The sequence below is a fragment of the Crassostrea angulata genome, chromosome 7 (assembly GCF_025612915.1).
Source record: "Crassostrea angulata isolate pt1a10 chromosome 7, ASM2561291v2, whole genome shotgun sequence".
Taxonomy (NCBI): Eukaryota; Metazoa; Mollusca; class Bivalvia; order Ostreida; family Ostreidae; genus Magallana; species Magallana angulata.
In genome coordinates this window covers 25,464,327-25,492,296 of record NC_069117.1, presented here as the reverse complement: position 1 = coordinate 25,492,296, position 27,970 = coordinate 25,464,327, and the positions used below count along the sequence as shown (strand labels likewise).

Genomic DNA, 27,970 nt, shown 5'->3' with positions numbered 1-27,970 from the left:
GAAACACTCCACTTCGTAACCTTTCCAGGTCGGCGTGATGAAGAAGAACTTTGCAAAGACATTGTTATTATTGTCCTGAGGAAAAATACGGCGGCATATATGATAAACTTTGTTGTTATACTTCATCTTCCGAATCAAACTCAACATCAGTTTTCTAAAAGAGATGTCGAATTCTTCGCTTGTACAATTCTTGGTTTCAAGGAAAACGGTAAGGTTCGCAATGCCGATTTTTCGCTTTAGAAGTCCAAATGTGACGACGTCGTAATTACGGGGTAAGGTCAGCAAAAAATGTCCATTTTCATCGATGATTATCCAGTTTAACGAACTTCGTGACCAAATCCTTTCCTTCATTGCTGGGCTTTTGATATCGACATGGGTGTAGAATATAGATTTCTCTGCAACAGAAAGCAAATCCGTGAGATCCTCTACGTGGCTTGTATTTAATTTGATTCGAATGTTGCAAGAACTTGTGATTTTAGCAGATTGGTTTGGCGACAAAGTTCTTGGTGTTTGAACGATTCTTTTGGATGTAACGTTGCAAAATACGTGCAGCAAAAAGAACAATACAAGTCCTTTTTGGGAAGTGCTTCCTCTCCAAAGCAGCAAATCTAAATCAGAATAAAGTTATCAGTGACTCTGTAAATGTTTAATGTATTTACAAATGTAAACAAAAAATAAACTTACACGTACAAGAATACAGGAGAATCATGGCTGCTCTGTAAATCAAGTCTGAACAGTAAACTCGCCTTCTTAAAATTCTATCTTAGCTCATGTTATCAAAATAAAGAGCTAAACTGTTCTAATAACTGAGCGGAGAAAGTCAATAGCATTGGTCTTGAGTGACAAATGAGTCTAGAAATTGAACAACAGGAATTACTAGTTACTCAAAAGAAAATTCAGGGGCAAGAGATTTGAATAACGATTTTTAAAAATTTGAAACTGTTTTAGTTTATCCTGCGGGTTAGGACAAACTTTAAGAGGATCAAAGAATGGCCATTGAATTGCAAACACTTTCCCCCGAAAAATCAATTATATTTGATTTTTGTACATCGCTCACTCACTAAGAGCTGGGGATCTTGTCCAAGCCACTTATAATAGTAATAATTAATACATACAACTAGTATGTAAATGTTGAAGTTCATTACTTTAGTACACACTTCTGATAATCAAAAAATCAAATACACATATATACTAAAAATAGAATTTTTAAAAGAAATACACAACATTTGGCAAGCATTTTGTGTACACTGTTTTCTCAAAAGAGTAATTAAAAATTTATTCAGATTTATTTAGTTTAAAACTTGTGATATTTTAAAGGAAGCTGTATGCATATGCAATTTAAGCTAAGTCAATGTTCGGTTGGAAACAAAATTAGGTCGAATAAGTTGTCTGAAAAGTGTTTATAGGGTATATAAGATTTCAGTGCAAACATTTGAATCATATGATACTGTAAGCGTGAGAACTTAGGATACTGTTCCATCTGAATGATATTGTTATGTTTGTTTACTTCTACTAATGTTACGTTGGACCAAATACCAAATAAAAAAAGAGGCGTCATAATTCTTTTACTGGGTCTCATTTTCTATCGCTATTTATGTTTTTTTTTACTTAGTTTACGACTGACAAGACAAGACCTATTTTGCTGGAAGCCCAACCCGTTCCCCCATGAGTCAAAGAAGGAACCTCGACCGCAGACCCGGAACTACCGAATACTAATTTATTGCAGGGACTCTAAATTCCATTTTATCTCAAATGTCTTCTTTAAGTTCAAAGTATTGATAGACAAAGACTGGATTATATCATAGGTTAGTAAACTACAAGTAAAAGGTACAAAGGGAGTCAATGATTTACGTTTGTTGAAATATGACGTGGTTTGGTTAATTTCATGTGGGATGTCATTGCGGTCGAACCAAAAAATATTTCGTCCTGTAGGATTGTGTTTGATTTTGGTGTTCGTTTTGTCAATCTCAATAGAAGCCAATTTTTTTTTATCCCTCTATATATCATTTTTTAAATCTATTTATAGAATTTTGTTTTAGGATTAACATTGGCTGTTTAGAAAAAAAATCTTATTATTTGCTGTAGAAAGTGATAATTATAATTATAACACTTATGTTGTAAACTTATTAAAAGCAAAGCTATATTTCTGATTAAAAAGAAATTAATTTTGTTTTGGATGGCTAGCTGTGGATCTGCGAAAATTCGACAAACTGTTGATATTCGCTAAACGATATACTTGCAAAACACCACCTTCGCTAGCCAAGGGTTTACGATCCACTAAGAGCAGGGTGGATCGTAAACCCTTGGCTAGCGAAGAAGGCAAAACACTTGCAATTAATTGCGCACAAAAACTTGCGCTACGTGTATAGTTGTTTACTTTCTAGGTAAATGGTCGATACATGAAGTAAAATATATCAAGCACTTTTACATTATCCAGTAGGACATTGCTATATATCAGATATCAACATCCAGTCGATATCGTGTCATAATCTTATTCTTTATTTTATTTCATAGTACAATCTTATATTGTCATGAGGAATAACTCTCACCGAAGTTTATTTCTCCCCATGAATAGCTTATCGTTAACGTTGTGTTTCCCCATTAATTCAGTAAAATTTTGGCCGATTAAGAAATTCAATGTTGAAATTTTGCTCAATGCTATTTACAATATAAACTTTTTAGAAAAATAATCATTATATTTGACCGTGTTCAGCTTTATGCTAACGGAGTATAAATTCATTACATGTACTTAATTTGCGTATGGAGACTTGATATGAAAGCTGTAAAATTTAAAGTGAATTTATCAAGGTAACCCATTATCTTCAGATCTAAATCTAGTCGATATTATATTACAACTCCTGCCATAGTACGTACATGGTAGAATGGCGTTATTGTATACGATCACCACAATAAAAGTAAGGGAGAAGGGCTATCGAAATTAGTTACGACTGATCAATGTTGTTATATCTGAAAGGAGATTTAAGTTTTGCAGACACAACGTGTGGAATCATTCTTCTGTCCTACTTTTTATCACAATATGAGGTGCATTCTTTACAATGAATTGTAAAGTACAATAGCGACTCTAGTGACAATGTGAATATTTTAACTGCCATAATAAGAGATCAGACCCATTTATACGCGCAGTGACCCTATCTGTTTACCAGTACACATACAGCAGTCGAGAAATTTTGCAAGACTTTCTCACGTGAGAAGTTTGTTCAATGCGGATATAAATATTTCAAAGATAATTTAATACTGTGTCCTGTTCTATTTTTGAACGTATGTTGCACAGGCTCTGATAAAAGACAAATTCCTGTACTCACTGGAACTTTTTGAACATGACGAACTTCCTAATACTCTATGATATACTTCTTTAGCAAAAGAGTAGATAATTACTTTAAAGGTTAAAGCTCCAACCAGACAAACAAGGAAACGATTAATTAGACAAACATTATATCATCTGCCTTGAAAACTTCTAACTGCGCCAAAAAGAACACGTGCCATTGAACAAGCATGTATTTAGACCCGAGATCAACGCCGATAGCACTGTCATTGTGGACAGGCACCTGGTTATACGGCAGACAAAATAATGCCTTCAGCTTCATCGTCTTCATATGCAAAAATGTCGAATTCGTGATAACATATGCATATAGACAATACAATGCATTTTTGTTGAAGTATGGACACACTGATAAGAAAGTACATCATATTCAAAATCTAAGTTCTTTCCTTTGAATTTTCATAAATGGGACAAAATGCAATTTCAAAATTCATTTATGAGTCATGTACATGTACATGTTAAAATCATAATAGCCACCGAAGGTGTTGAAATTTTGTCTTGCAGATCAGTTGCTGACTTTCATCTATTAGGCTTTACTGTTGGACATCAAAATTTTGTTATGAAAGAAATAGTATGTAATGTTATATGGTTTTATTGTTTATTTGAAATAAACTACACTACTACATCGAGGTATCTTACACAATAAAGAAGGTGGGTGAATAAGGCGTGTTAAAATCCCATACACGCTCGGACAAGCTACTGAAAATTAAAATATCAATAAATCTGATATATTTTTTAAAAAAATCATTTAAAACAATATACATTTAATAAATCGTTGATTTTTATCATATAAATATGTTCAATACTTGGAATATGTTGACTCAAACAGCTGCGTATACGTATCAAAACCTGCAAATACTGTCATTTTTTATAACTTCAAGGCATTTTCTTTTATAGAGTGGGTCTGTGCTCCATCTTTTTCTCATAGTCTAAATAAGGTCTATTGGAAAACAAACTGATTTCAATCAACAAAAACGTGCACAAATGACCCACTTTTCATTAAAAATATCATTTTGTATCCCAACAATTGAACGTTTTGAAAAAATGATACAAGTCCGAAAATTCGTGGTCCAAGTCACTCATTATATTTGAACAGCCCACTTTGTTGTGTCTGAAATAGCTCAGTGGTTAGAATACATGACTTAAGCTAACCTTATATATCTAGGGGTTTTTATGTTATGGGTTCAATACCACCAAAATTTCAGGCAATATTTTTTCTTATCTTTAGTTAATTATATTTAAAACTGAATATAGTTAGAAATTGTAGTTTTGCAAACTTGTATTATAATATATTTTAATAGATTTAATTGGGGAAAAAATAAATTCAAAATTGTATTTCACTACTAAACCGAATTCGCATTTGCGCCATCTTCTTTACCAGTAGGCCGATCATATATGGCTATATGCTTGATTGCTCAATTGCATATACAGGATTTAAATCGAATGTTTGGAGAGTTGGGATAAAAAATGTATAACCGAAGGTGAACCAAAAAAAAAAATGAAAAGGGGTCAGTTGTGGTCCAATACCCCCAGTAATAACCCCTTTCCTTCGACGAAGAAAATGTATGGACTATTCAAAAGAGATAGTCTGGGTGTCGGCTATTTCGTCGCAAGGGATGTAAAGATTTAAAAGGTTGTATGGCAATGAATGGCTTAAATAAAATGTTATTTGGAATTCGTGAAAACGATTAGCAGATATTTACAACCAAAAAAAATAGAAAAAAGCCTTCCTATTTTTTTTTTATGTGTTTGACTAACCGAAGAAATTTGTACAACATGTCAAGCATAATTATTATATCTGCGAACCCGGATCTATGTGGCATTTAAAAATAATTTTTCAAAATGACAACGATCCAAACGTATGTATTAACGATACCTCATAAAACAGAGTATAGACAGGGAATTTCAAACATAATCCCCATACCAAAATATTAGGACCTCTACACGAAGTTATTCTGAAAAACCTACGTTTTATATGCATTACGACTTTCAAGTTCACACTTGTAAATGATCAAGTAAAAACATCATTCAAAATGGAAAAACCGATATATCTAGAACAATGGAAGTGACATTTCTTTCAGGTATATGACTAATAATAATTTTTATAGAATTATTTTCAACTGAATAAGATTTCATTGATATGTAGTAAATTATATAGTCGGTGTTAACTTAATACTTTAAAACCATTTTCGATCAGGTGCATTGTCGCTTATCTTACGATAATTACACCATTAAATTTATGCTGAATTGGTATAAAGTCATGACCCCCCCCCCCCCCCCAAAAAAAGAAAGAAAATAAATTAACAACAAAAGAAACGCAAAAATGGGTATTTTTCAAATCAATACAACAAATAATATGTACATGTAATATGATAAGCACTCTAATTTGATCTCAGTCTAGAAACTCCGAGACCTTTATGTCACAATTCAAATGTTTCAAGTAATTTTGTTTCAAACAGAACTTGTACATAAAAGAACTATATCCTACCTAAACGAAGCGTACAGAAGAAATTGTATTGAAACTGGTTTGCTTGAATATGGACTTCCAAAATTTCAAACCGAAATGAAAGATCTCGTTTTAGAAATATTTATGATTTTTGTATAGCTTTCAGATTTCTTTTATGACTACGGCATTCAGGTGTCGTCTATACATCTCTTCTGTATAATACAAAGTTCTTAAAGGATCATGCAATTTTATGCGCAGACATTCTTCACCAATAACATCAACCAAAGAACATTTAACATAACGCATCTTTTATATGTTCCTGATATCACTTTAACAAAAACAAATATTTATATTAAAAGAGTTTAACCATTTAATTTTTATATTTATATATCTCTAGTGGAAATAAGGTGTCCATGGATGACATATAGCATATATGAAAGTGCAAATGGGGGGGGGGGGGGGGCTAAACACTTGATCTTCAGACTTAACTTAACCAATAAAATTCTTACATGCATGTTTATGTCTTAAGCACTCCTTGCAAATTGCACTGTATAAACAAAGTAGTTGTAAAACGATTTACAGTCTCTAGCCACTGATTACGTCAAATATGTTCTCATTGTTGTTCAAAACATTAAAATGTGGGTCGAATGTGAGAGGTCATGTGTGTTCAGAATGAACTGAATTCGCAAAGTTTTTTTTTTTAAAAAACAAGTTCCCCAATACCCAAATATAATTAATCCATCAGATAATCTCGGATTACAAGTCATCTGTTTTGGAAAGGAACTACTTTAAAGGCTTTGTTAGATCTGAAAAAAATCTAAAAATGTTCACGCCTTGACAACTTTAAAGATCAGATGCAATATATTCATACCCAGTGAACAGGTCACATACACATAGGTATGGGAACATCGCTGAATAATCCCCTATTTTTCTCCGATAGGTTTTTCTTTTATAGCGTATTTAAAATCTAAAATTTAGCTCGGTCCTTTGTGCGAGTTTGCTATATGTAAATAACATTGAAATTTGTTTTCGTTTAAAATCCCACTTCGATTTTTATGTTTCTCGGTTGGTCAGTTTCGATGAATAATAAATTCAGCCGACGGAGGTCATGACCAATCCACAACAATAGTGGTCAGCTTTTAATGCATTCCGTCAACAACATCAACTTGGAGCTTCCAAATTCAATTACCAATACAAGCGTCCGCATCGAACCTACATCATTAATATAACTTAAATCTACATGTCTCTATTGCCTATCTAAACATAGAAACACACATAGTTATCAGTTTTTAGTACCTGAAGGAAAGTTACCTGCATATATGTCATTGTGTATACAAAACTTTTTTAAATGACAATTTCGTGTCTAGGCGGAGCCTACAGTCACGTGATAATCCGGAGGAATTTTTTTTCAAAAGAGAGATCGTCGCTGAACCAGACCCATTTCATTTGCTCTGGATATATTATTTTCCACCTAAAAATCTCATACATGTAGAAAATATTCTGTTTCAAAGGAAATACTTATTTCGAAAATTATGGTAAGTTTTCTCAAAACTAAATCTCATCTTCATTTACCAAACAATATGTTTGAAATTATGTTATAAACTCATAAACATAACATGTCCAAATACTTCGTAAATGTTAATATCAACTTTTAATAGTAGTGCAATGATAAATCAGATATGCGAAAAATTGAAATTTACGACAGTTTTGGACTCTCTGCTTCCACGCAAAACCGGTTTTTTGGTTGTTGTGAAGGTAAAATGAGTGCATCTTTTTGGGGGCATACTAGCAATTTGATCAAATAAAATGGTTTTTTTTAATTTAATTAAAAGAAAAGCAAAATATAAGTTTTGAGACGTGTTGGCATATAGGTTGTTTTAAGACAAGTTTTGACAAATTATTTTTGTATTCACGTCAAAAATTGACTCTGTTTAAATGCTAGAGGATTAATATGAAAGCTCACAGTTGACTGTATATGTGTGTTCTCTGGTTGGTTGAACATAAAGAAACTATGCGATGTATGATGTATGACTTGCCAGTGTGCGCAGGCTTTACGAGAAAATAAGGACTTGCTCTGCGTACGCGCTTTTCTTTTGATTTACTTTGAAACTTAAAAAAAACCTTGTATTTTACCTTCATTACGCAACTGTACAATGTAAACAGAGATCCGACTATAAATCAAGTTTGTACTTGGCTTCATTAGCATTTATCATCGGGGAAGAGTGTTGTTCTAATATTAACATTGACACTTCTCAGACTTGAACGTAAGAGTAAATATATGTAATGCGATTCATCAACATGTCCCCGTACGGAGACCTCTCACAGTTTGTCACACGGCTTGACCACTTATCCGACGACAAGCCATCGTAGCCATTTAACCACGTGTTTAAAACCGGTGGTCCATCATTCTAACAGGATACAAATATATTCAATTTTAAAAGAAATCACCACCGGCGACAAAAAAGTGATAATGCATGTAAATATTTCAGCACTGTTCGCTGTATTCGCAAAGATCATATGCATACATAAATACAAACACATAATGCAGTAATTTTCCATTAACACGAAAACTTGTCAGAAATGAACCGCAATGAGTATGAGTTCTCTTTGAATGAATGGCGAAAAATCATGGTTGTATGAATACATACAGTATCAGCATCCTCTAAAAATTTCTAATTAAACCGCTATATTGCTGCATAAAATATAATATTCTGTAAGGCAAGTAATTATTTCAATGATTTTAAATCACAAGTGATTTATAAACACATGGAGGCACATTGACAAACAGACTGTTCAGAAGCTACATGGTTCGGTAAATATCTTAAAGAGTAAAACGTAAACTCATATAGCGTACGATTTTATGGTTGCGAAATATATTCATTTAGGTAAGGAAGTTAAAGGGGATTTCTTTGGATGTCTTGCAAGCAGAGAAGCTTATTTGTATATGATATAGAGCATGAAGTCATAAAGCGTATATGAACAATTTCATGTTGCGAAATATTCTCGAGTTAACTCTCAAATGAAGTCGCGTATAAAGGGAATTAAAGGGGTTTTCTTTGGATGCCTTCACAAGAGTTTGGCAATCACAGCTTGCTAGACATTGTGAAAACAAAGCTTTGCGCTTGCGCGACTCTTCACTTCGTCTTCTTTATTTTATTATTTCAATTTTCTCAAGTGGAAATGAAAGGGTGCATTGAGCACTTTAAATACATTACATTTAAAACTTCTTTATTATGCAGAAAATAGTGCTAAGTAACTAGAGCAGGCAAAATACAATGAAGTATATGAAATATCTATATAATCTGCCATGTTTTTCAAAAATAGCATGAACTGGGTCCCTGTCTAGTAAAATGCCTGCGTATCACATGAAAACAGTCTAACTAAAATAAGTTTATGTGTTCAAAACAAAGATCTGGGTATTTGAGGTGATGTCAATACTCCCAAAGTCGCTCCACGTGACAAAGTTTAAAAGCAACCGAGCATGGCTGGCTTCTTTGTGATCCGGTTCCGAGAGGCCCCTTACATTTCTTGTGAAAGATAAAATAAGAAACCCTTTTTTATTTGGTTCTATGGTTGGGTTTGTGGGTGTAGGTTTAGATTAGAATGATGTCTATGAATCACAAAGCGCCAGCAGGAACGAAAAACCTAATGATCCGTGTTACTGAATGCTGGGTGACACTGTCAAACTATACCCACTTATCTTTATTATCGTTATGCCTGACCAACTTTGAATCACATTGTCAATAATATATCCATACAGAAATTGCTTTTCATTTTTGGGTACACCCTATGGTAAATATTGCATGGAAACAACCGAGAGAAATACCAAAGGTCAATTACACGCTACAAACACGCGATTTAGTGACTACGAGGATAATTAATAGCAATTTTTGCATAAAAATGATGTTTAAAGACATATGAATTATGATATCATACATATAATTGATGCAAGAATGTAAAATAAACTTTTACTGTCTACGCCATCTAGTACGTACTATGAGAGGAAGACATTCTTCTACCTCTTTTAAAAGAACCCTTGTCTCAAATATGAAAAAAAAAATAACTACAAGTCAGAATTTCCTTGTGTAGGTCTGTCCAACCCTTCACTCGCCACTTTGAATATATGTGCTATATGAAGCTCTTGTAAATTTTCCGGTAAAATTTTGTTTTCGTGAATTTCAACTGCGCCATACCCCATGTATTTAATCTGGATTTTTCAAACAAATGTCAGCAAAACAAATGCCTTATAACCCGGTAGCTACAATAAATTTATAGCAATTCGACGCAAAAAGATAAGTTCAATGTCAACTTAAAAGAAAAAAAAACCGCACCCCTTATCTCTATCCGCCACAAACATATTTGTTTCTAATTTACGTGCTCTAGTAATACAGGACCTCCTTCAAATCTTTTATTATATATGAAAACAAGTTTGTACCAAAGGAACTCAAGGGTATTCAAGTTCATGTCGATATGTATACCCACTTTCCAAAATGAAAAAAACGGCCTACGCAGACACCACTGAAAGAAATGGAAAATCAATATCCTAACGTTACACCACAAAGTTGTACTAAACTTGCAGGCTTCTTCATTGTGTACAATAGTTAAACCACTATGACAGTATACGAAATGTCTCAAAACTTAAAAAAGATTTTCATTAGACAGGGAATTATACTATTTACTATATATACTCATGCAAAATATATAAAACTTACGATTAGCAATATATCACCCCCCCCCCCTCCTCGAAAAAAGTTAACCAATGTACAGTACTATTCTCGGCGATTCGGTGTAGTTTACATACTTGGTTTTTGGTTGCAGGCGAAAGAAGAAATAGAGCGAGGAAACTGGACGGGGAAGTTAGACTTTATCCTGTCCTGTATTGGTTATGCAGTTGGTCTAGGAAACGTTTGGAGATTTCCGTACCTGTGTTACAGAAATGGAGGAGGTCAGGCCATACATCTTCAGAATTAGCTTATTAAAATCGATTTGAACTTCTCTATGTATATTTAAAAATCTTTTCTTTCACCTACAGGCGCTTTTCTGGTTCCCTACGCAATCATGTTGGTTATTGCTGGGATACCTTTGTTCTTCTTCGAGCTGTCCTTTGGGCAGTTTGCTTCAGAGGGCCCCGTCACAGTGTGGAAAGTCAGTCCATTCTTCATGGGTAAATTTCCGAATTCCATTTGATATCAGAATGATACTAGTATTTGACAAAAATCAGCTGCACGTCCCTTTAATGTGTTTTTATCCTTTGTATCTTCTTGTTTTTAGGAATTGGTTGGGCCATGTGTCTTATCAGTGCTATGGTCAGCATCTACTATAATGTCATCATCATGTATTCCATCTACTACATGTTTGTGTCATTTGTAAGCATAGACACAACACTGCCATGGCAAACCTGTACTAACATATGGAACACAGAAAACTGTAGAATAAAACCCTACCCCAAACTAAGCGAACTGAATGAAAGAAATAAAACTATGGAACTTATAGGTATAAACTAACTTTCGTTAAAACATTCTCTTGAATGTTCAGAATTACATGTATAAATATACTGACTGTATATACAGCACAAACTACTGCAAAATTTGTATTTTTCCTCTCCAGGACTGAACGACAAAAGCTGTTTGAATAAAAGCGTGGACGATGTGAACAGCCTATTTGGAACCAGCTTAACCAGCTATATGGAATTCAATTCGACAATGCTCGAGTCTAACGTCACAAAGCAGTGTGAAATTAAATTCAGAACAGCTAGCGAAGAATTCTGGACGTAAGCAACACTTTAATATAAAAAATGGACTATGTAATTGTTTGTAAAATACCTGAATCGAAATGCAGCTGTAGGTATTGATATTGAATTGGCACGAGAATACAACTGCATTCCGTCATTTCTATTTGTGTTCACAGGCGACAGGTACTTCAGCTGCAGGAAACACCAGATGGCCTGTATGACATCGGAGATGTCAGTATCCGAAATCTGATCTGTTTACTGTTCGCTTGGATCTTCATTTTCTTCTGCTTAATGAAAGGAGTCAAATCCTCGGGAAAAGTAAGTCTTACAATTTGAGTTCAATCACTATTGCTAGTATAACCTGGGAGTATATTATGAATAAAGTCTAATGCGCCTTCTAAGAGATTAAATAGGCATTGTTCTGTTCTTGAATGCATTATTTGCACACAAAACAACATGCAAAACCTCATATTTATTGCTTTTTTTCATCTTTTAACCAATAGTTTTGGTCAGTTTCTGGCAAAAACAAACCAGTTCAAGAAATGTTAACATTCCTATCTTCAATTACACAACATGACCGCACATCCCCCTTTAATTTGCATTTCAAAAATTCGATTCCGTGATGCTTGTCAAATTTAAGTGAACTAAAATAGACCTTAGTTCCTTTCTTTACGAAACAAGAACCCCTGGAAATGCTTGATCCGCGCTAGGTATCATTACAATAATACATGTGCATGTTGCTAATTTCTGATTTCAGGTTGTGTACTTCACCGCTACCTTCCCTTATATAGTTCTGCTGCTGCTTCTGATCAGAGGTGTCACCTTGGAGGGTTATTATGACGGAATTCTATTCTACATCATTCCAAAGTGGGAAGAAATTAGCAAACCAAAGGTATAACATATATTGTTCATCTGAAAACATCTTTGTGCTGACCCTTCTAATGTCTCAATCTTTATGATATTATTTCTGCAACATTTTTCTTCAGGTGTGGGGAGATGCTGCAACCCAAATTTTCTATTCACTGGGAGTAGCATTTGGAGGCTTGCTAACAATGGCAAGCTACAATAAATTTAAAAACAATACTCTCCGGTAAGACTTTAAAAATGATTTGTATCTTTACCCAATGTGTTCATACTCCACATTTTGATTGATTATATACGCAAGGGCATGCTCTACGTATAAACAATTTCTAAAACGAGACAAGCTACTGACATACACGTTGATAAAACAAGATTATCAACAGTCTCGATTAAAGTCATCTTTCTGAAAGTTGACCTTGTCAGCAAGTACAATGTTTTGTTTGGTCGTATGCTGACTGTTGTTTTTCATATTAACTGTTAGGCCATTATCAATCACTGAATAGTCTACAAATTTCCCCCATTTTCCCGAATACGACAAAGAGCATACGGCGGGTGTGCACGGTTGGCAGATGATGCTTATTCCTCTATAGCACCTGATCCTTATTCAAATTTTTGTAGTGGTCCGCGTTTGCTCTGCTTCTGATTTATATTTTTATTTGGACTTTTGATTTACAAGACTGTTCGTTATCGCCACATTTCATTTTATGGCTGGCGTAATGGCATATTATTTCACAAACTTTAAAACAGGAGCAATTTATAGATTCCATTGCATCCTACAATATCAAACCTGTTTGTAACACGTGTCCATTTCTTTCAGAGATGCCTTGCTTGTTTCCCTCATCAACTGTTCTACCAGTGTTTTTGCTGGATTTGCTATTTTCTCACTGCTCGGTCACATGGCCTTCATCACTAACAGATTAGTAGAGGAAGTTGCAGATTCAGGTATGTTAAAATAGGAAATACCTTGTACAATACATTTAAGTGTTCCCTAATACATTTGAAATCATACATAATTGTCAACTGAATACAAGTCATATATATAAGATAAAATTATTGCTTTCTAATTTCAGGACCTGGTTTGGCATTTGTGGCTTATCCCGAGGGTATTGCCAAACTGGCCGAACCATGGCCTCCAATTGTGGCTTTTTTGTTCTTCTTCATGATTTTCACCCTCGGACTGGACAGCCAGGTATCCTATCACTCATTTGTCGGTTGAGCATTTTCTTAAAATAATTTTATACCATGTAACGTAAAAAGCTAAAAACATAAGAATAATAATGTTCATTTCGCTCCGCCAGTTTGCTATGATGGAAACCGTGATCAGTGGACTGTCTGATGTATTTCCCTACTACCTGCGAAAACACAAAACCCTATTCACATTTGTAGCATGTATGATCGGGTTTCTCTTGGGGATTCCTCAAGTTTGCAAGGTATGAATACGTTATCGTCGTTCAACAGTAAAATGCTCGGATTCCAACAAGTCACATAAAAGAAGAACCCTAATAGGAATCAAAATGTTTGTAGAACATAAAGATGTCTTGTTTTACCCTTTGTTTTACGCTCTAATTAAAGATTCCTACTGCTTTAATGTTGTGGGCAATTTAAACTTGAATTGTTTCTTTTTTGAATTGGATCTTTTAAACCTTGACGTTTGACTTACAAAATCATTTGGTCCTAAGTTCAAAGGAGCAAGGTCTTTCAAACGACAGGCAACCCAAACAGTATATCTGAAGATGATACTTCCAAAACTTTGATCTTTGACACTTCAGATTTTGAGCTTTGTAATTAAATTCCACGTTGAAAAGTAAAATTACTGAAACAAATGTAGACTTTAAAACCTTTTCATTTAATTGGTGATCACTGATTTCATTATTCGCTCTGCAGGGAGGCATTTATGTTCTTACTTTAATGGACTGGTACTCTGGAAGTTACAACCTGATGATAGTCAGTCTATGTGAGCTTGTTGCTGTGTGTTATGTTTACGGTAAGTTTATCAGTACAAGTACAATTCAAACACTGTTTGTGGCAATCACTTCATGTGGTGAAAGAAGTAAAAGAACAAAGATTACAAATTTTTTCATTCAGTAATTTATATTTTTTCGAAGATTTAAAAAAAAATGTTTTATTTTTTGTGTAGGTGTCAACAACTTTAGGAGAGACATCGAGATGATGTTGGGTGGGTTCCCCAAAGTTTTCTGGGTGTACTGGTATGTAACATGGTGCTTCATCACGCCCGTGGCAATTGTCGTAAGTATATGCAAATATTTCATTTAAGACATCATGTTCTTACGTTAATAACACTAGTCTATGAATCCATTAATATCTCATAAAAATCTGATTAATTGGTTCTTAGAAGCGAATAATGTCGATCAATTTTTGACTGTACTGAATGTAAAATTTTATAGTTTTAAAAAAAAATTAAAAACCCAAAGAATCCTTTAAACTTTTCAATCATGTTCTAGTATTCGATGTACCGTTTAATCATTTGTGTTTCTTTTAAAAATACGCCCATACAAACATGATCGGGTATATATTCAAATGCAAACCTTGAGGAAGGAAGACGTCCCCATTTAGTGCCGCACTCTATTTTGAATAAAATATATTTCTTTCTTCCCCAACTTTAATTTCAAACAACGTTCCTCGATTGATTGAAGCATTATCTATTACCATCTCATTCTGTTAGTTATGAGTTTAAAACCGACTTCTTTAATGTTAACATTTATTTTTAATTTTTGAACGAACTTTAAAAATGTATTCTCAAGATCAAGAAGGATAAAATTTAAAAAAAAAACCCTGATGGCTTATGTAGTGTTTTAATATATGATGGATAAATGAATAACGCCACTCTCAATCATTTTTCAGTTCATTGTGATTATGTCGGGCATAACGTATGCTCCTGCATACTATACCAAATACGAAGGAGTCTACACGTTCCCAGACTTTGCCGAGGGCCTGGGCTGGCTCATGGTAGTGTCTCCTTTAGCCCTCATCGTGGGAGGAATGATCGTGCAGTCCATCCGATATGGCGGAGTAAGTACAATTATCGAAACATTTCTAATCAACATTTTTTGTTTTTGTTTTATTCCCGCACTTACGATTTAAGGTACCTCACTACACCCAGACTTATAATTTTAATACACTACTTCACAAGATGGCGATTTAAATATTTTGTTAAACTGTTTATATCGTTAAATTCGGTTGTATATCGTCGTAGCTCAGTGGATAAAGTATTGGGCTTCTGAACCGCAAATCATGAGTTCGAATCCGCCTGGAGCTTTTGTTCATGTTTACTTAATTAAATTTTCGAAAATGTAATTTTTCATCCAAAATTGCACATCTTTTGCCTATTTGACTTAAATACTTCTTATCCATTATGATATCTATATAATATAATCAAGTAATTTTCTGCTGCTTTGAGAAAATATTTCGAGGTGTAGTGATTCACCTTAATTAATATTTCCATAAGTGCGTGACTATTAATAAAACAGAAGTGTGGCTGTTTTTATATAATTTAAAACGTATAATAAGTCTTGTAAGGATTAAAGTGAGACGAAAACATTCCCTGTTTTATAGGTCGCCAAAGCTCTGAAAGCTCAACCCGACTGGGGCCCAGCTTCGGATGAAGACCGAACCGGCAGATACTCACCCCGAGGCGAGCCAGATTTTAGCAAGGATGAACCAGCTGGGGCAACTAACATGGGTTACGTGGGTGAAAAAGGGAGACCGTATGTTGTCAACGATAAAAACGGTTATGACCACAGACTATAAATGGACGGATAAAAAATCCATAAGTTACAATGAATAGCGTTGGTTTGTAAAGTTAATAAGTATCTATACATATATATACTTTACTCTCTCTTTTTTATTTTGTATGAGGTCCCTTCGAAACATAATAATGTTGGTTATCAGTTGTTTAAAAACTGAGTTTTTGTATATTTTTATATATAATCAGTCGTAGTATTTGTGTTCCAAATGCGGAATTCCAGCAGGACTTTTTTTGGGTAGCAATACAAACTGTCCACTGTCTGACTAAGGATAACATGTAGCATTTAATAGTTGATTACATTCCACATACATATGTTTCTGATAAATACATGTAGTATATTTTGTTTATATTATTGGTAATTTTCCTGACCTACGCCTCATTTTTTCGTGCGTTCCACAACTTTTGTGCATGTACCCTCTTGAAATTAGAATACTGCTAAATGACTGTATAAATACAGGTAGTTTTGTACTTCATTTTTGTAACAAAGAATAGAAATGAACAGTTAGACTTGATGTTCAATCTTATCAATTGTAAGTTTAAAAGGCTAGCTTCAATCTTTTGTTGAAGTTTGATGAACAGAATCATTTTCAGAAATTATAAAATCCATGTCTTAATGCTTTTAAAACTACTTTTTGATTTTTTTTTCTACATTGTAAATTATGTTCTATACAGTGAGTGCAATAAAAAAGACTAAGAGAAACGTACACCTTTTTAATTTTAAATTTATGATCTCCACAATAAAAACATTATGAATTCAATGCTTGAGTAACTTATCCACATCTGAATCTGAATATTTCGTTGATTATAGTCTATGATTAGAATATTTATAACTATAAGAATTCTTAATACATATAGTATATATAACAAAGTCAAGCATGGATAATATTTACGATTTAGAAAAATATGCATTTGCTCAAGGGGGAATACATAAAAGGGTTGTAATTAGATGATGAATATGTACAGATTGTTCATTTATGTTTATATTTTTATATAATTTTTTTAACGTTATATATTCACAATCCTATTTACTAAATATTTCTTTTCAGTATACAAAACAATTGAAAGTGAATAAAATTTTGATAATATACTGTTCTTTTGTCGTTTTTTTAAATAAGGTGGTTGCATTGATATTTCACATGTATTTCTTAAGATTAAGATTTTGAAATATTTTCCCCTTTATAACTTTGCATCATTTTTAGGTCCCAATAATGAACTTGAATCGGCATTTTGTTCAATAATTCTCATAACGAAAGAGAGTGTCCCCCAATTTTTACACCAAAAGGTTGTTTATGCCAAGTTTTGTTGAAATTAGTCTAGTTGTTATACCAAAGGTAAAGTTGTGAAAACACTGCTGATAGCAAGCATTGTGCCATCAACTACAGACACCAGGTAAACTTAGTTCATTTAACTGGCCAGGTGTTTTTGATCAAGTTCACGCCATTTTGATCACAAAAACTATAGCAAGCTGAAAGTGTTCGTTTAAAAAAACTACTCATGAACCATTGCACCAGAAATACAAATGTTAAATGTGAAGAAATTGTTGACTCCTAAACCAATTTTGGGGTCCTTGGGTGGGCTGCAACTTTCTTCATATGAATAGTGACGGTAAAATATGTGAAAAATTTCCCTACAATCTAAGTGCTACAATTTGCGGTTTAACTGTACAAGCCACATGGTGATATGTACTCAATTTTTTCTCTTCTTAATCCCTGTACTGATAATGGGGTTCCAAGAGAAATCCAAATTTCATCAAAATATCTTTAAAATTGTTGTTCAAACTGTGACATTCACACTAATAGTAGGACCATCTTTTCATAGAAAATAAAAATGATAAAATCTGGAATAACAATTTTCTTGAAATTAATTGGAATTAAATCTTACAAGTACACCACTGGACAGATTTTAATTTCTTTTGAATCATAACTTCAGAGCCAATTTGCAACAATGGGGGTTGAGAGTTAAATGAAAAATTGCTTAAAGGACAATTACGGTACCTTATGGTTAGTTTGTTTCAGAAATATTGGATAAAATTGTTTCTTAAGAATCTTAAGTTAATGAGACCAAACCTTCAGGTTTGATTGTTGCAATATTATACATGTATGTTCATGTCAATGGGTGATATCACCCATGTTAAGTTTACCGTAGTCTTGTTTAACATTAACACTACATTTATGCTTAATACCATAAAAAATTCAAATTGCCAATTTCTTTTTGTAACATTTTAAGTTTCAAAGGTCTTAAAACTGATACCAGTAATTATGCATGTACATATATATCTTTACCATTTCATTTCTCAGAAATTGTGTCATTCCTCATGTCCTGGATGCAGTCCATAAAATTGCTGAAGCCTGGCTTTAAACCTTTGTAAGGCAGACTTGTTTTTCTACAGAGATAAAGAAAATAATCAACAACATGCACTTGTAAAGACATCAATTCAATTCATCAAGCTATCCATTCCTGTTGATTACAGTGAAGTACCTGATTATCTAGATACTCTTCTAGAAGATTTCCTGGAATGTGTGGCATAGAAGGAACACTCAGTATGGAGGGACCTGAAATGGCCAAAAAAGTCTATGTAGAAATATAAATTTAATTGCATTACACCAACGTAACATTACTTAAACAGAGTCAGGGCATTAGGAATGATTATTTGCTTGCATCATACCAAACATAATTGTCAGGGACTCTTCATGCAGCTGGATGACTTCTAGTGCATCCTCTTCTTCTACCACATTCCGCAGACAAAGACGGGCATGACTTTGAGCAAGGGCTATTCTACAAATCAACAACTACTGAAATCAAACATAGCAAAGTGAAAATGATAACAAGCAAAATGTGCAATATTTACATGGTGTTAATCAAATGAAAACAAAAATACACAGGATATGTCATAAACAAAATTATACATGAATTACAGCAATCGAATACATTTCTAGTTATAAAATCTTCAGATACTGCACACACACACACACACACACATACGTGTACTAGGACTCTATATATATGTAAATATTGTCATTTAAATCTCATATTACATGCATGTGTAGATAACACTGTGCAGGATCAAAATTGTTTGATTAGTCCCATCATCTATAGTCCAAATGGAGTCATCCATGCTTCCACAATTTAAAATATAAAACTGGTCTTCTTTTTATTCAACCTTGCAGAAAAAACTCTATGGTATGTTTGGTAGATGTAGTTACAGTGCATATGTCATTTTTGTAGAGGTCTGTTTTGCTCTGCTTCTCTGCATTTTTGTACTTTCCCTTAGGACTTTTGATTTTGAATACTAGCTGTTTGTTAACACCACATTTCATATATATACGTACAATGTTGATAATGTGCTAGATGATATAACACTGCCATCAGACAAGTTTCTAGCTTTTCTTGTTGCAAGATAATATCTGTTCAGGAGTTTTTCAGCCTCTGGACTTATCCTCACATCAATTTTCTGTATATGCTTAAAATACTGAATTAACAGAAAATTTTATGACTACACAAATTCATGTCCACTGGATGTTTTATCTTCATCAAATATTTGAATTTTAAGTTAAAATTAAAAGCAAACATAATATATATCTTAGAAGGTACAAGAACACATTAAAATGACCTGCTCAAAATCATCAAAGGACACAGGAATATTGAAACTGCTTCCCTCGTCTTCCATTGACATTTTCAGTGACTGGTAGGAAATGTGAAAATCCACTTCTTCATTATGTGAGAATTCCTCCCCATCAGTGATCTGAACAATGCTGAAGGATCTTAAAAAGATTTTTTTTTTGGCAATATAGACATATTGTTAGTTCAGGGTACTGTAGTTTCACTAATATTTGTGGAATTGATATTTGTGTATGTAGTGAGAATCACAATATAAGGGTATGTGAACATTTGTGGCCAATAATCTTATCAATGTGTCTTAAGACTACTGCATGCACTTTAATAAACATTTATTTTCACTCAACAACAAAATTCAAAAAGACCGGTATTCAACATATTGTGATAAAACCACAGAATTTTAATTCCGCTAGCTTGCACCTAGCTCAAGAATTTACAAATTCAAAGTTTAAAATTATCTGTAAAAAAGCCCAATTTTTTTAAAAGAAGAAATTGAAAATTATGACAATTTACAATATATATAATTACTCAAAGAGATTTTTTGGAACTGAGCAGTCCCCAGTAAAGAGAAGGTCCTCTTTAGGTTTCTTAGTGTACAACTTTTCAGCATTGGCCCAGACAGTTGTACTAAGAGTTTGCTCAATAGATACTGCTTGACCTTTGGTAAACTTGCTGTCAACATCAATCAATACCTTTCCACTGGACAAAGCTGAAATGTACAAACCCATGTATATATCAATGTGATGCATATTGGTTGCACGGTAAGATTGTTTCTGCTAAATAAACTTTATTTTATTAAATTACCAGATTGAAGCCTCTCCAAGGTTTGCTTTTTGAATTTGGTGATGTTTCCCATGTAACAGACTCCTTCACTTGCTATCAATAGTGAACCCCCTAAAATTTCAATAAGGTTTTTTACACTACACAGTGAAAAATGTAAAATAAAATGCATTTTTATACATGGTCAATGATGATTCATCTTAATTGTTAACCATATCTGTTGTGTTCTCTATATAAATATGTACTTCATATCCATAACAGATATTTTATAAATCTGATACTTGTAAGAAACCTACAATTTTATTATTTTGAGGTTACCACATTTGATTAAAGAAATGATTGTTCGATATAAAGACAATTTTATTCTTCAATTATTCTTTATGATATTTGTATTACCAGTAGTTTAAATTGATATCTAAACATACTGTAAATTCCTTCAATCTAATTGATGATGGGATTTAAAAATCCCCTAGTCTGCATCATGAGTTCTCAGAGAAAATTGTTTTAATCAACATTTATGCATTACTCAGCCATTAGAGTTGTCTCATAAGTCATGCTAAGGAAGAGGTGCAATAGAAGTAGCTGACGATTTATTTTCTTAATGACTCTTTTCCTTTTCTCTCTCTTTCTATTGTTGCCTTTCACTTTTTTTTGGACTAGGTATTGTTTAGAGGGTATGCCCTCCCCCTCCTAATTTTTGATTGAGTGCACTTCCATTTCACTCTTATTTTAGGTCTCGAACTGTTTAATACCTACTTTGCACAATCCATATAATTGCGTACAATGTTCTCATGGTATAAATGAAACTCTTACCTTCAATGAAATAATTGGAAGAATTATATCTATCTGGAACAACTTTGGATGCTAGGTGGTTACCAGAGGAATATCCCACACTTCTTTGGGTAAACTGCATCGCATACTGGAACAGTCTATGCAAAATTTCAGTGTCCCTTCCCACTGCCAAGATGTGAATAGGTTGGATCTAATTGTAGCAGGCATTAATAAAAAAAATTTAAATAGTGGTCATAGAGCAAAAAACATAATTTACAAATGAATTTCAGTAATAAGATATATTGCTTCACATCAACAAAGTGCATGTTAATATCTTGTACATCATGATGTGTTAGAGAGAGAGAGAGAGAGAGAGAGAGAGAGAGAGAGAGAGAGTACATTGCATATGTATAATCATTATATTTTCTTTCTTGTGCTTGAAACCTATACCTGCTTGTTTGATAATATTGCTGCCAAACTTAGTAAACATGACAACTTCAGCTTCATGAAAGTTCCAGGGGCAGATATCTGACCTAGACATGACCAACCAAAAATTATAAAACGATAATGTATGGATAACTATTGATATCAAACATCAAAATCGTGGAAACCATCATGAGTGATAGATTGAAATGATTTGGAAGTCCCAACAACTGATTTTAAATATTTTGTTTCAGTTTTATCACTTTCTCTGAATATTAAAGAATACAAGTAAAATGTACTTACCTCCAAAAAAGTAAGCAAGAACTTTGCTAAAGCTGTACTCTCTTTTATCTGTACAGAAATGTTTCTATTTTTTACTTTGATTGAAAATAGAATAGATGAAACTTGAAAGTTAAAAGGTTTGATAATGTAATAAACCAAATAAACTATAAGATTATGATTAAAATTGAAGTTGAAACTCACATACATTTGAGATAATTGTCTATGCTCCTTGGTATGCTTGCATTTTCTAAAATGAAATCCTGTTTTTCATATGAATGGATTAAATCTACAACTGCTTATATAAAATACTGTAAATCAAAGTGGTTATTTGCCCTGGTGATTAAGTATGAGTTTTCTATTGTCAAACAATAGCGGGTATTAAATATGCGGATGCTCGGACCTGCCACTCTAAAGTTTTGATTTTTTTACCATACGCGCAGTGTACTGCATAACTAGTCAGTAGTGTACCATTTCCAAACACATAAATATTAACCATTTTTACAGTACATATATTAAACAAATAAATCAGAGTTACTTTACATTTTTATAAAATATACCTTATTATCCAATCCCCAAAATACAACCTATAGAACACAGGCATAATAAATGTCCAAAGACTTATTAAGATCTACTGTTTTATGTGTACTCACCTCAAGAGCACTGTTAACCTGCAAGTCAATAGAAAATTACACAAACATACTGGTACACAGAGAGGAAAAGAGAAGTGAAAATTTTCATGCGAGGGAGAGACCTAGGTACCTCAATGGCAGTGATCATCTTGTCTGAGTAGGAATCTCTTCTAACTATTCCAATAAATGTGTACTTCTGTCCTATTCTCAGAGTAACTGTCAATTCATCTATCAAAGACATTTTCACACTTTATACATTCATTATAAATCACAGTAATTCTTTCTGTCACTGTAACATATTTTGGATTGACCTATATGTACAGACCTCTCACCACCAATGTAATTGTCTGCTGTTTGAACCGCAACTGGTGGTGACTCTTCAGATAATATTCTGGAATTATATCTGCTATCATTTTATCTGTAATCATAAAATTGAATAAAATCATTTCTTGTCAAAACTGTTCAAAATCTTTTAAATCAAACAACATTCTTCTAAAAAAAATGTCTGTGTGATGATATGAGTATTAAACAGTAACTCACCAGAAAGATGCCTGCATGATACAACCTCTTCCAGTATCTGTCCACAAAATTTGCATTTGAAATCTTTTCTGTAAAATCAGACATTGAATAAGTTAGAAACCCAGAAATATGCTTTAAGAATGCATGACTATTGTGCTCATAAAGGCATGAATTACATAGGCTACAGTTATAAAGTGAATAACAGTTAATCAAAAATTATTGTACTTATACATGTTCATGCTCCAAGATTGACAATGTAAAAACTGCATTTTTAACTTCCAAGACAATATATAATGTACAGTATTCTTTATAAAATCTGATAAACTTCTTTTTCTGACCATTTAAATAGTATATTAGAGTATCGATAATACATGTGCTACTGAAAAAATTTGAAATAACATAAATTGACACATCATTGCATTATTTATGAACATTTTAAATCTAATTGAAGATTCTAAATACAAAAACAAAATGCAGCTAGATTAAACATGATCTTACCTGATAGTCTCAAATTCCCGAGCCCCTGGAACATGTATTCTGATGAAATGGTTTCCTGCATTTCCTTCACAAGACTGGTTTGGGCAAATGTATCTGGTACTTTGACTAAAAAATTACACAAAAAGAAAACCATTCCATATGACAATTACTATACAAAGTCAAGTGGCAACTTAGGAACATTGTATATATAAATCTATTCTATTACATGGATACAAATGTTATGTATTGGTACTTATTTTGATACACATAGGATTGTAAGCTACTTACGTGTATTTGGATGTCTCGGACTTTCCTATGATCACACCTGTGCAGCAGATGTAGCCAGGACCCATGGAGCTCAACTGACTGTAGGTTTTAACTTCTGTTGCTGAAATGCATTAATAATCTCAGAAAATTCACAGTCATCAAACAGTATATATTTTTATTTACACTGAAGATTTTACACTTAAGACTCCTACAAATTTAAACACTACATATGCACTTGATGATCAAAGACAATCTACCCATGTTATATATAGATCAATCCATACCTCTAGATCTTGGCAGTGATGTCAGCTTTGTTCTGACAGAAATCTGATTTCCTGAAATGTGGGGGGATAATAGATTGAGCTCTGATACTGCTGTACAAATGACCTAAGAAACAGATATTTTGTAAATCAGTAACATTAATACATTGTATTGTCAAAGATGCATGCAGAAAAAAAACAGTTTATCAGAAAAAAACAGGGGTCAAACTGAATTCACATCAGCCTTAAATAGGGTTTTTTTATGACAAGAAATGAATCTTCCAATTTCTCAAGCCAAAAATTAAAAAAATATAATGTCACAAGCAGTTACATTTTCGGGGCAAAATTTAAAAGACTAATATTGCAAGTAAATGTGAAGACTAAAATTTATGTATGGCATGTGCATGCAAAGGACTATATTTGGTTAAGGTTAAATAGCTGCCCCCAAATTTAACCAATTTTTGAATAGTGTCGTTTAAAAATCAATTCTCCATAAATCATTGTACAGAGGATGCCTATCACTTTTATCTTAATTTTAGTCATCATTACTAATTTGTTGTTTATCTATGACGTCACCTAAATGACCCACTTCCCGCAATTTTGCAAAAAAATGCAAATATTGTCTTTTTTCTTCATTTTTGCATTCAGAAGTATAGAGCGCAGGTCTGCTCAAGTAAGATTTTAACGTATGTTTTTCTTCCTATAATTATACACATTATACTAAAAAATGGTACTTCAGCAAGCCTGGGCTTGATGTTTCCAAGTCAAAAAACCATTGGAAAACACCCTTATTTTGCTGCAAAACATCAATTTATCAAAGTAAGACAATTTTCATGACGTCATTTCTACATTATGACGTCACTGTGGTGATAAACTTTTACGCACTTATTTTCAATATGATTTCAACTAACTGCCACCATATATTTGAAGCTCTTAATTCAAAATACTTAAATTTTGGGGGCGAAAAATGCATAATCCTTTACAGACTACAGATATATTAAGACAAATACATATAGGTTAATGTTTAATTAGCAAAGAATGTGACTTTTACATAAACTTACCTGCTGGAACAATGCATTAGCTTTGATGGGATGGTACAGAAGAAGATGTCCAAGGGAAACTGTAAGAATAAAAATTTACTACACTTGCTTTTGAAATTATTTTTTCCCTGTTTTGTACGAACGCATTGTCAGAAATCTTATCATTGATTACAGTTTGTTCCTCTCTGAAAAAAGGAACGAGGTGTAATAAACATAAGGTTTCCGACGAGGAACAAAGTGTATTCAATTGTGAGTTTCTCCAATGAGAGAAACAAATCATAATCAACTGTGGACTTCCAACAATGGAAAGAGCTGCAAGACTAATTTGTTTGTTTCATAGTTTTAGAAACACCAGTCAAATTAAGTTTACAGGGACCACCATGATTGTGGGATAACATTGAGTGCAAGCCCTGAATATTTTCATCTTCACAATGTCAAGGTTTTGTAATCACACAACCCTGACTTGGTAGAAAAGATGGATTTTTTTTACACTACACATGAATTCAAGATAAAACTACATAAATTATGCTATAAATAGCTTCCTGCATTAATATTGAAATCTGTATGTCATGTTTAACAAAATGTTGTACATGATAAGCTATTTTCAGATAACTGTATACAGGGAAATATTTGCTCCTGTTTTTTTCTTCCCTTTTTGCCCTTGTGGTCAGCGGGTGAATTTAAAACTGGACAAAATCCAACGTCTCAAATTACAGTATATCTCTTCAAAAACAACTGTGTCTTTGTGAATTCAAGACGGGGCAAATCTGTCTGCAAGTGTAAAAGGGCTAAAATTTAACGGGGCAAAAATTACCCTGTGATCAGAAATTAATATCTAAGAACCACGTACCACTCAATTCCATTAGATCTATAACATTGACAGTAATGTCAAATCTGTACACCAACATCTCCTAGAAATCAGAAAATAATAAGGGATATTAAATAAAACCATATACATGTAATACGAAAAAAAAATATAAAACTTAAATTTGTCCATCTTGCCCAGTTACTTTCTTCTAGTCAAATCAACTATGCAATGTGTGTTAATTTGAATGCATGTTGACATTAATTTATGTAACTACATGTAAGCTATGCTTGGTAAATGTACTAGTACCTTCAAAATAATACAAGAGACTACATATCTGATAGGGTCTAATCAAGGACATGCCAGTACATATGTCTGTATTGTCTATATATGCCCCTATTAATAACAAATCTTTAAGGATATGTTTTATCATATCAAAAAATATATCTTTATATCAAGCAGAAATTATCTGCATGCTGTTAAAAATCTTGCTCATTATTGTTTAATAATTATTTATCTATAATATCATCAGTTAAATGGACAAAGTTCCACAACATCTCTAACAAATGAGGTCATATGCCTGTAATGGTATGTAAACTAATCTATAGTCCTGACCAGACACAACCTAACACCAAAGGCTTTATGCAGACCCCAAAAGCTGCTTTAATGTGTTTGCTTTTTAAAAAATTGTGGCTGCATGTTGTGGATCTGCTCAGAATCATTGGGTTATAAGTCTAGTCGTTACTGTACCTTTGAACCAATCAAGGTTCTTTCTTTGCCCAAAAAAAAAAAAACCAGTACCGGTAAAAAAAAACAAGTTTATCTTACACACATGTGAATGTAGATATGATAATAACATGAATAAGGCAGGGAAATCACCTCCTCCTGTTCAGACTAACAGAAATATAAATAACCCTCCCCCCATTTTAACATTTAAATTCTGCATTCGACTTGCAGACCTCTCCCTAGCTGTCAAATACAAGTTCTACTGGTGTGCAACCAGTACTCGATCGCCAAATTCCATTTCTTGCCAGTACAATTTTATGTCTTTTATCAGCACTTAAAATTATTTATGAAAAATGACTCAACAATGCTTTGGCGAGAAATGGTACTTGGCAAAAACTGGCGACTGGTCACAAGCCAGTAATCCCCCTGGCACTTATAGTCCATAATATCTGATGGTTTCCTGGCTTATTAATAATCATAACTTCATGGGAAGTAATATTATATATAAATATCAAAATCGTTAAAAGCCAGGAAAGAGTCAGAAATTTGGGACTATGACTTTTATATTAAATGACAAATGTACCAAGGTACTCTATAAATGTAATTATGATACTGCATGAGAACACATTATCATACAAATGTAGACTAATCAGTAATGTAAATCTATAAACTGATAGACACGCTCTTACCATTGCTAATTTTTTGAATTTCCAAGCTGTTTCTTTGATAATTTTCAAGTTTCCACTGATATCCAAATAGTGCACAGCATCTTCAAAAAGACTGAGTGAATCTTCCATGGCCCAGAGCTGCTTAGCAGGGTACTTAGCAGTTCCCTCCCCTTTTCATTTATAGACGCCTGGAGAAAATTTCATATTAAATTTCTGATACTTATTAAGCAATCACTGCCCATACCCATCCAAGGGAATAGGCTGGTATAAATTAAATTACACTTTATTCAATTAACGTTACATAAAAGAAATCGATTCATTATGGAAAAACAGGTTATATTATAATTAGACATTCAGAATGATAAAACTGAAATAAGTATTAAATTCAGTTCCATTACATAACAACACGGTTTACCTTGAGGTTATAATGATGAAAATAACATCATTTCTATTGGGGAGCGTTCTATGCACTTCTCGTCTGCGACTCTCAAATGTAAACATTGCAGACGTGTTCATACTTCCCGCCATTTCACCTCTACTTACGAAACAATTTACGTACAATCT

General features: G+C 33.2%; 2 protein-coding genes across 4 annotated transcripts; one reads left to right on the top strand and one right to left on the bottom strand.

Annotated features, from left to right (window-relative positions):
- Window positions 1-521: 521 nt before the first annotated feature.
- On the bottom strand, window positions 522-27,899 carry LOC128192578 (minichromosome maintenance domain-containing protein 2-like). Of its 3 annotated transcripts, none has more exons than XM_052865368.1 (22): window positions 27,428-27,594; window positions 26,058-26,118; window positions 25,229-25,287; window positions 24,192-24,294; window positions 23,929-24,028; window positions 23,662-23,766; window positions 23,185-23,252; window positions 22,970-23,062; window positions 22,775-22,872; window positions 22,666-22,683; window positions 22,221-22,275; window positions 22,037-22,084; window positions 21,761-21,843; window positions 21,353-21,521; window positions 20,564-20,653; window positions 20,288-20,468; window positions 19,755-19,905; window positions 19,474-19,613; window positions 18,810-18,919; window positions 18,623-18,696; window positions 18,427-18,527; window positions 522-608 (listed from the first exon to the last, which is right to left on the bottom strand). In XM_052865368.1, exons 1-21 carry the CDS (start codon window positions 27,533-27,535, stop codon window positions 18,450-18,452), a joined length of 1,992 nt encoding a protein of 663 aa, XP_052721328.1. In that variant the 5' UTR covers window positions 27,536-27,594; the 3' UTR covers window positions 522-608; window positions 18,427-18,449. The 3 variants fall into 3 exon arrangements, with proteins under 3 accessions (XP_052721328.1, XP_052721327.1, XP_052721329.1); XM_052865367.1 differs by lacking the exon at window positions 522-608 and adding an exon at window positions 27,822-27,899 and having other exon boundaries at window positions 18,045-18,527; XM_052865369.1 differs by lacking the exons at window positions 522-608; window positions 22,037-22,084; window positions 22,221-22,275 and having other exon boundaries at window positions 18,045-18,527; window positions 21,761-21,838.
- LOC128192582 (sodium- and chloride-dependent glycine transporter 1-like) lies at window positions 7,164-17,229 on the top strand. The gene is made up of 15 exons (XM_052865372.1): window positions 7,164-7,321; window positions 10,605-10,731; window positions 10,819-10,950; window positions 11,058-11,279; window positions 11,394-11,556; window positions 11,694-11,835; window positions 12,275-12,409; window positions 12,504-12,607; window positions 13,196-13,320; window positions 13,449-13,567; window positions 13,677-13,808; window positions 14,263-14,362; window positions 14,516-14,625; window positions 15,241-15,408; window positions 15,952-17,229. The coding sequence occupies exons 1-15, from the start codon at window positions 7,319-7,321 to the stop codon at window positions 16,144-16,146; spliced, it is 1,977 nt and encodes a 658-aa protein (XP_052721332.1). The 5' UTR covers window positions 7,164-7,318; the 3' UTR covers window positions 16,147-17,229.
- Window positions 27,900-27,970: the final 71 nt, after the last annotated feature.

What these genes read in the sequence shown, in the direction of transcription:
- LOC128192582 (XM_052865372.1), top strand. An exon ending in GTGTTACAGAAATGGAGGAG is followed by an intron (nt 10,732 to 10,818) that starts GTCAGGCCATAC and finishes TTTCACCTACAG; the next exon opens with GCGCTTTTCTGGTTCCCTAC. An exon ending in GCTAGCGAAGAATTCTGGAC is followed by an intron (nt 11,557 to 11,693) that starts GTAAGCAACACT and finishes TTGTGTTCACAG; the next exon opens with GCGACAGGTACTTCAGCTGC.
- LOC128192578 (XM_052865367.1), bottom strand. Translation starts at nt 27,535, where the DNA reads ATGGAAGATTCACTCAGTCTTTTTGAAGATGCTGTGCACTATTTGGAT. An exon ending in TTCCAATTATTTCATTGAAG is followed by an intron (nt 20,654 to 21,352) that starts GTAAGAGTTTCA and finishes TTGAAATTTTAG; the next exon opens with GGGGTTCACTATTGATAGCA. An exon ending in CCTTTGATGATTTTGAGCAG is followed by an intron (nt 19,614 to 19,754) that starts GTCATTTTAATG and finishes CTGTTAATTCAG; the next exon opens with TATTTTAAGCATATACAGAA.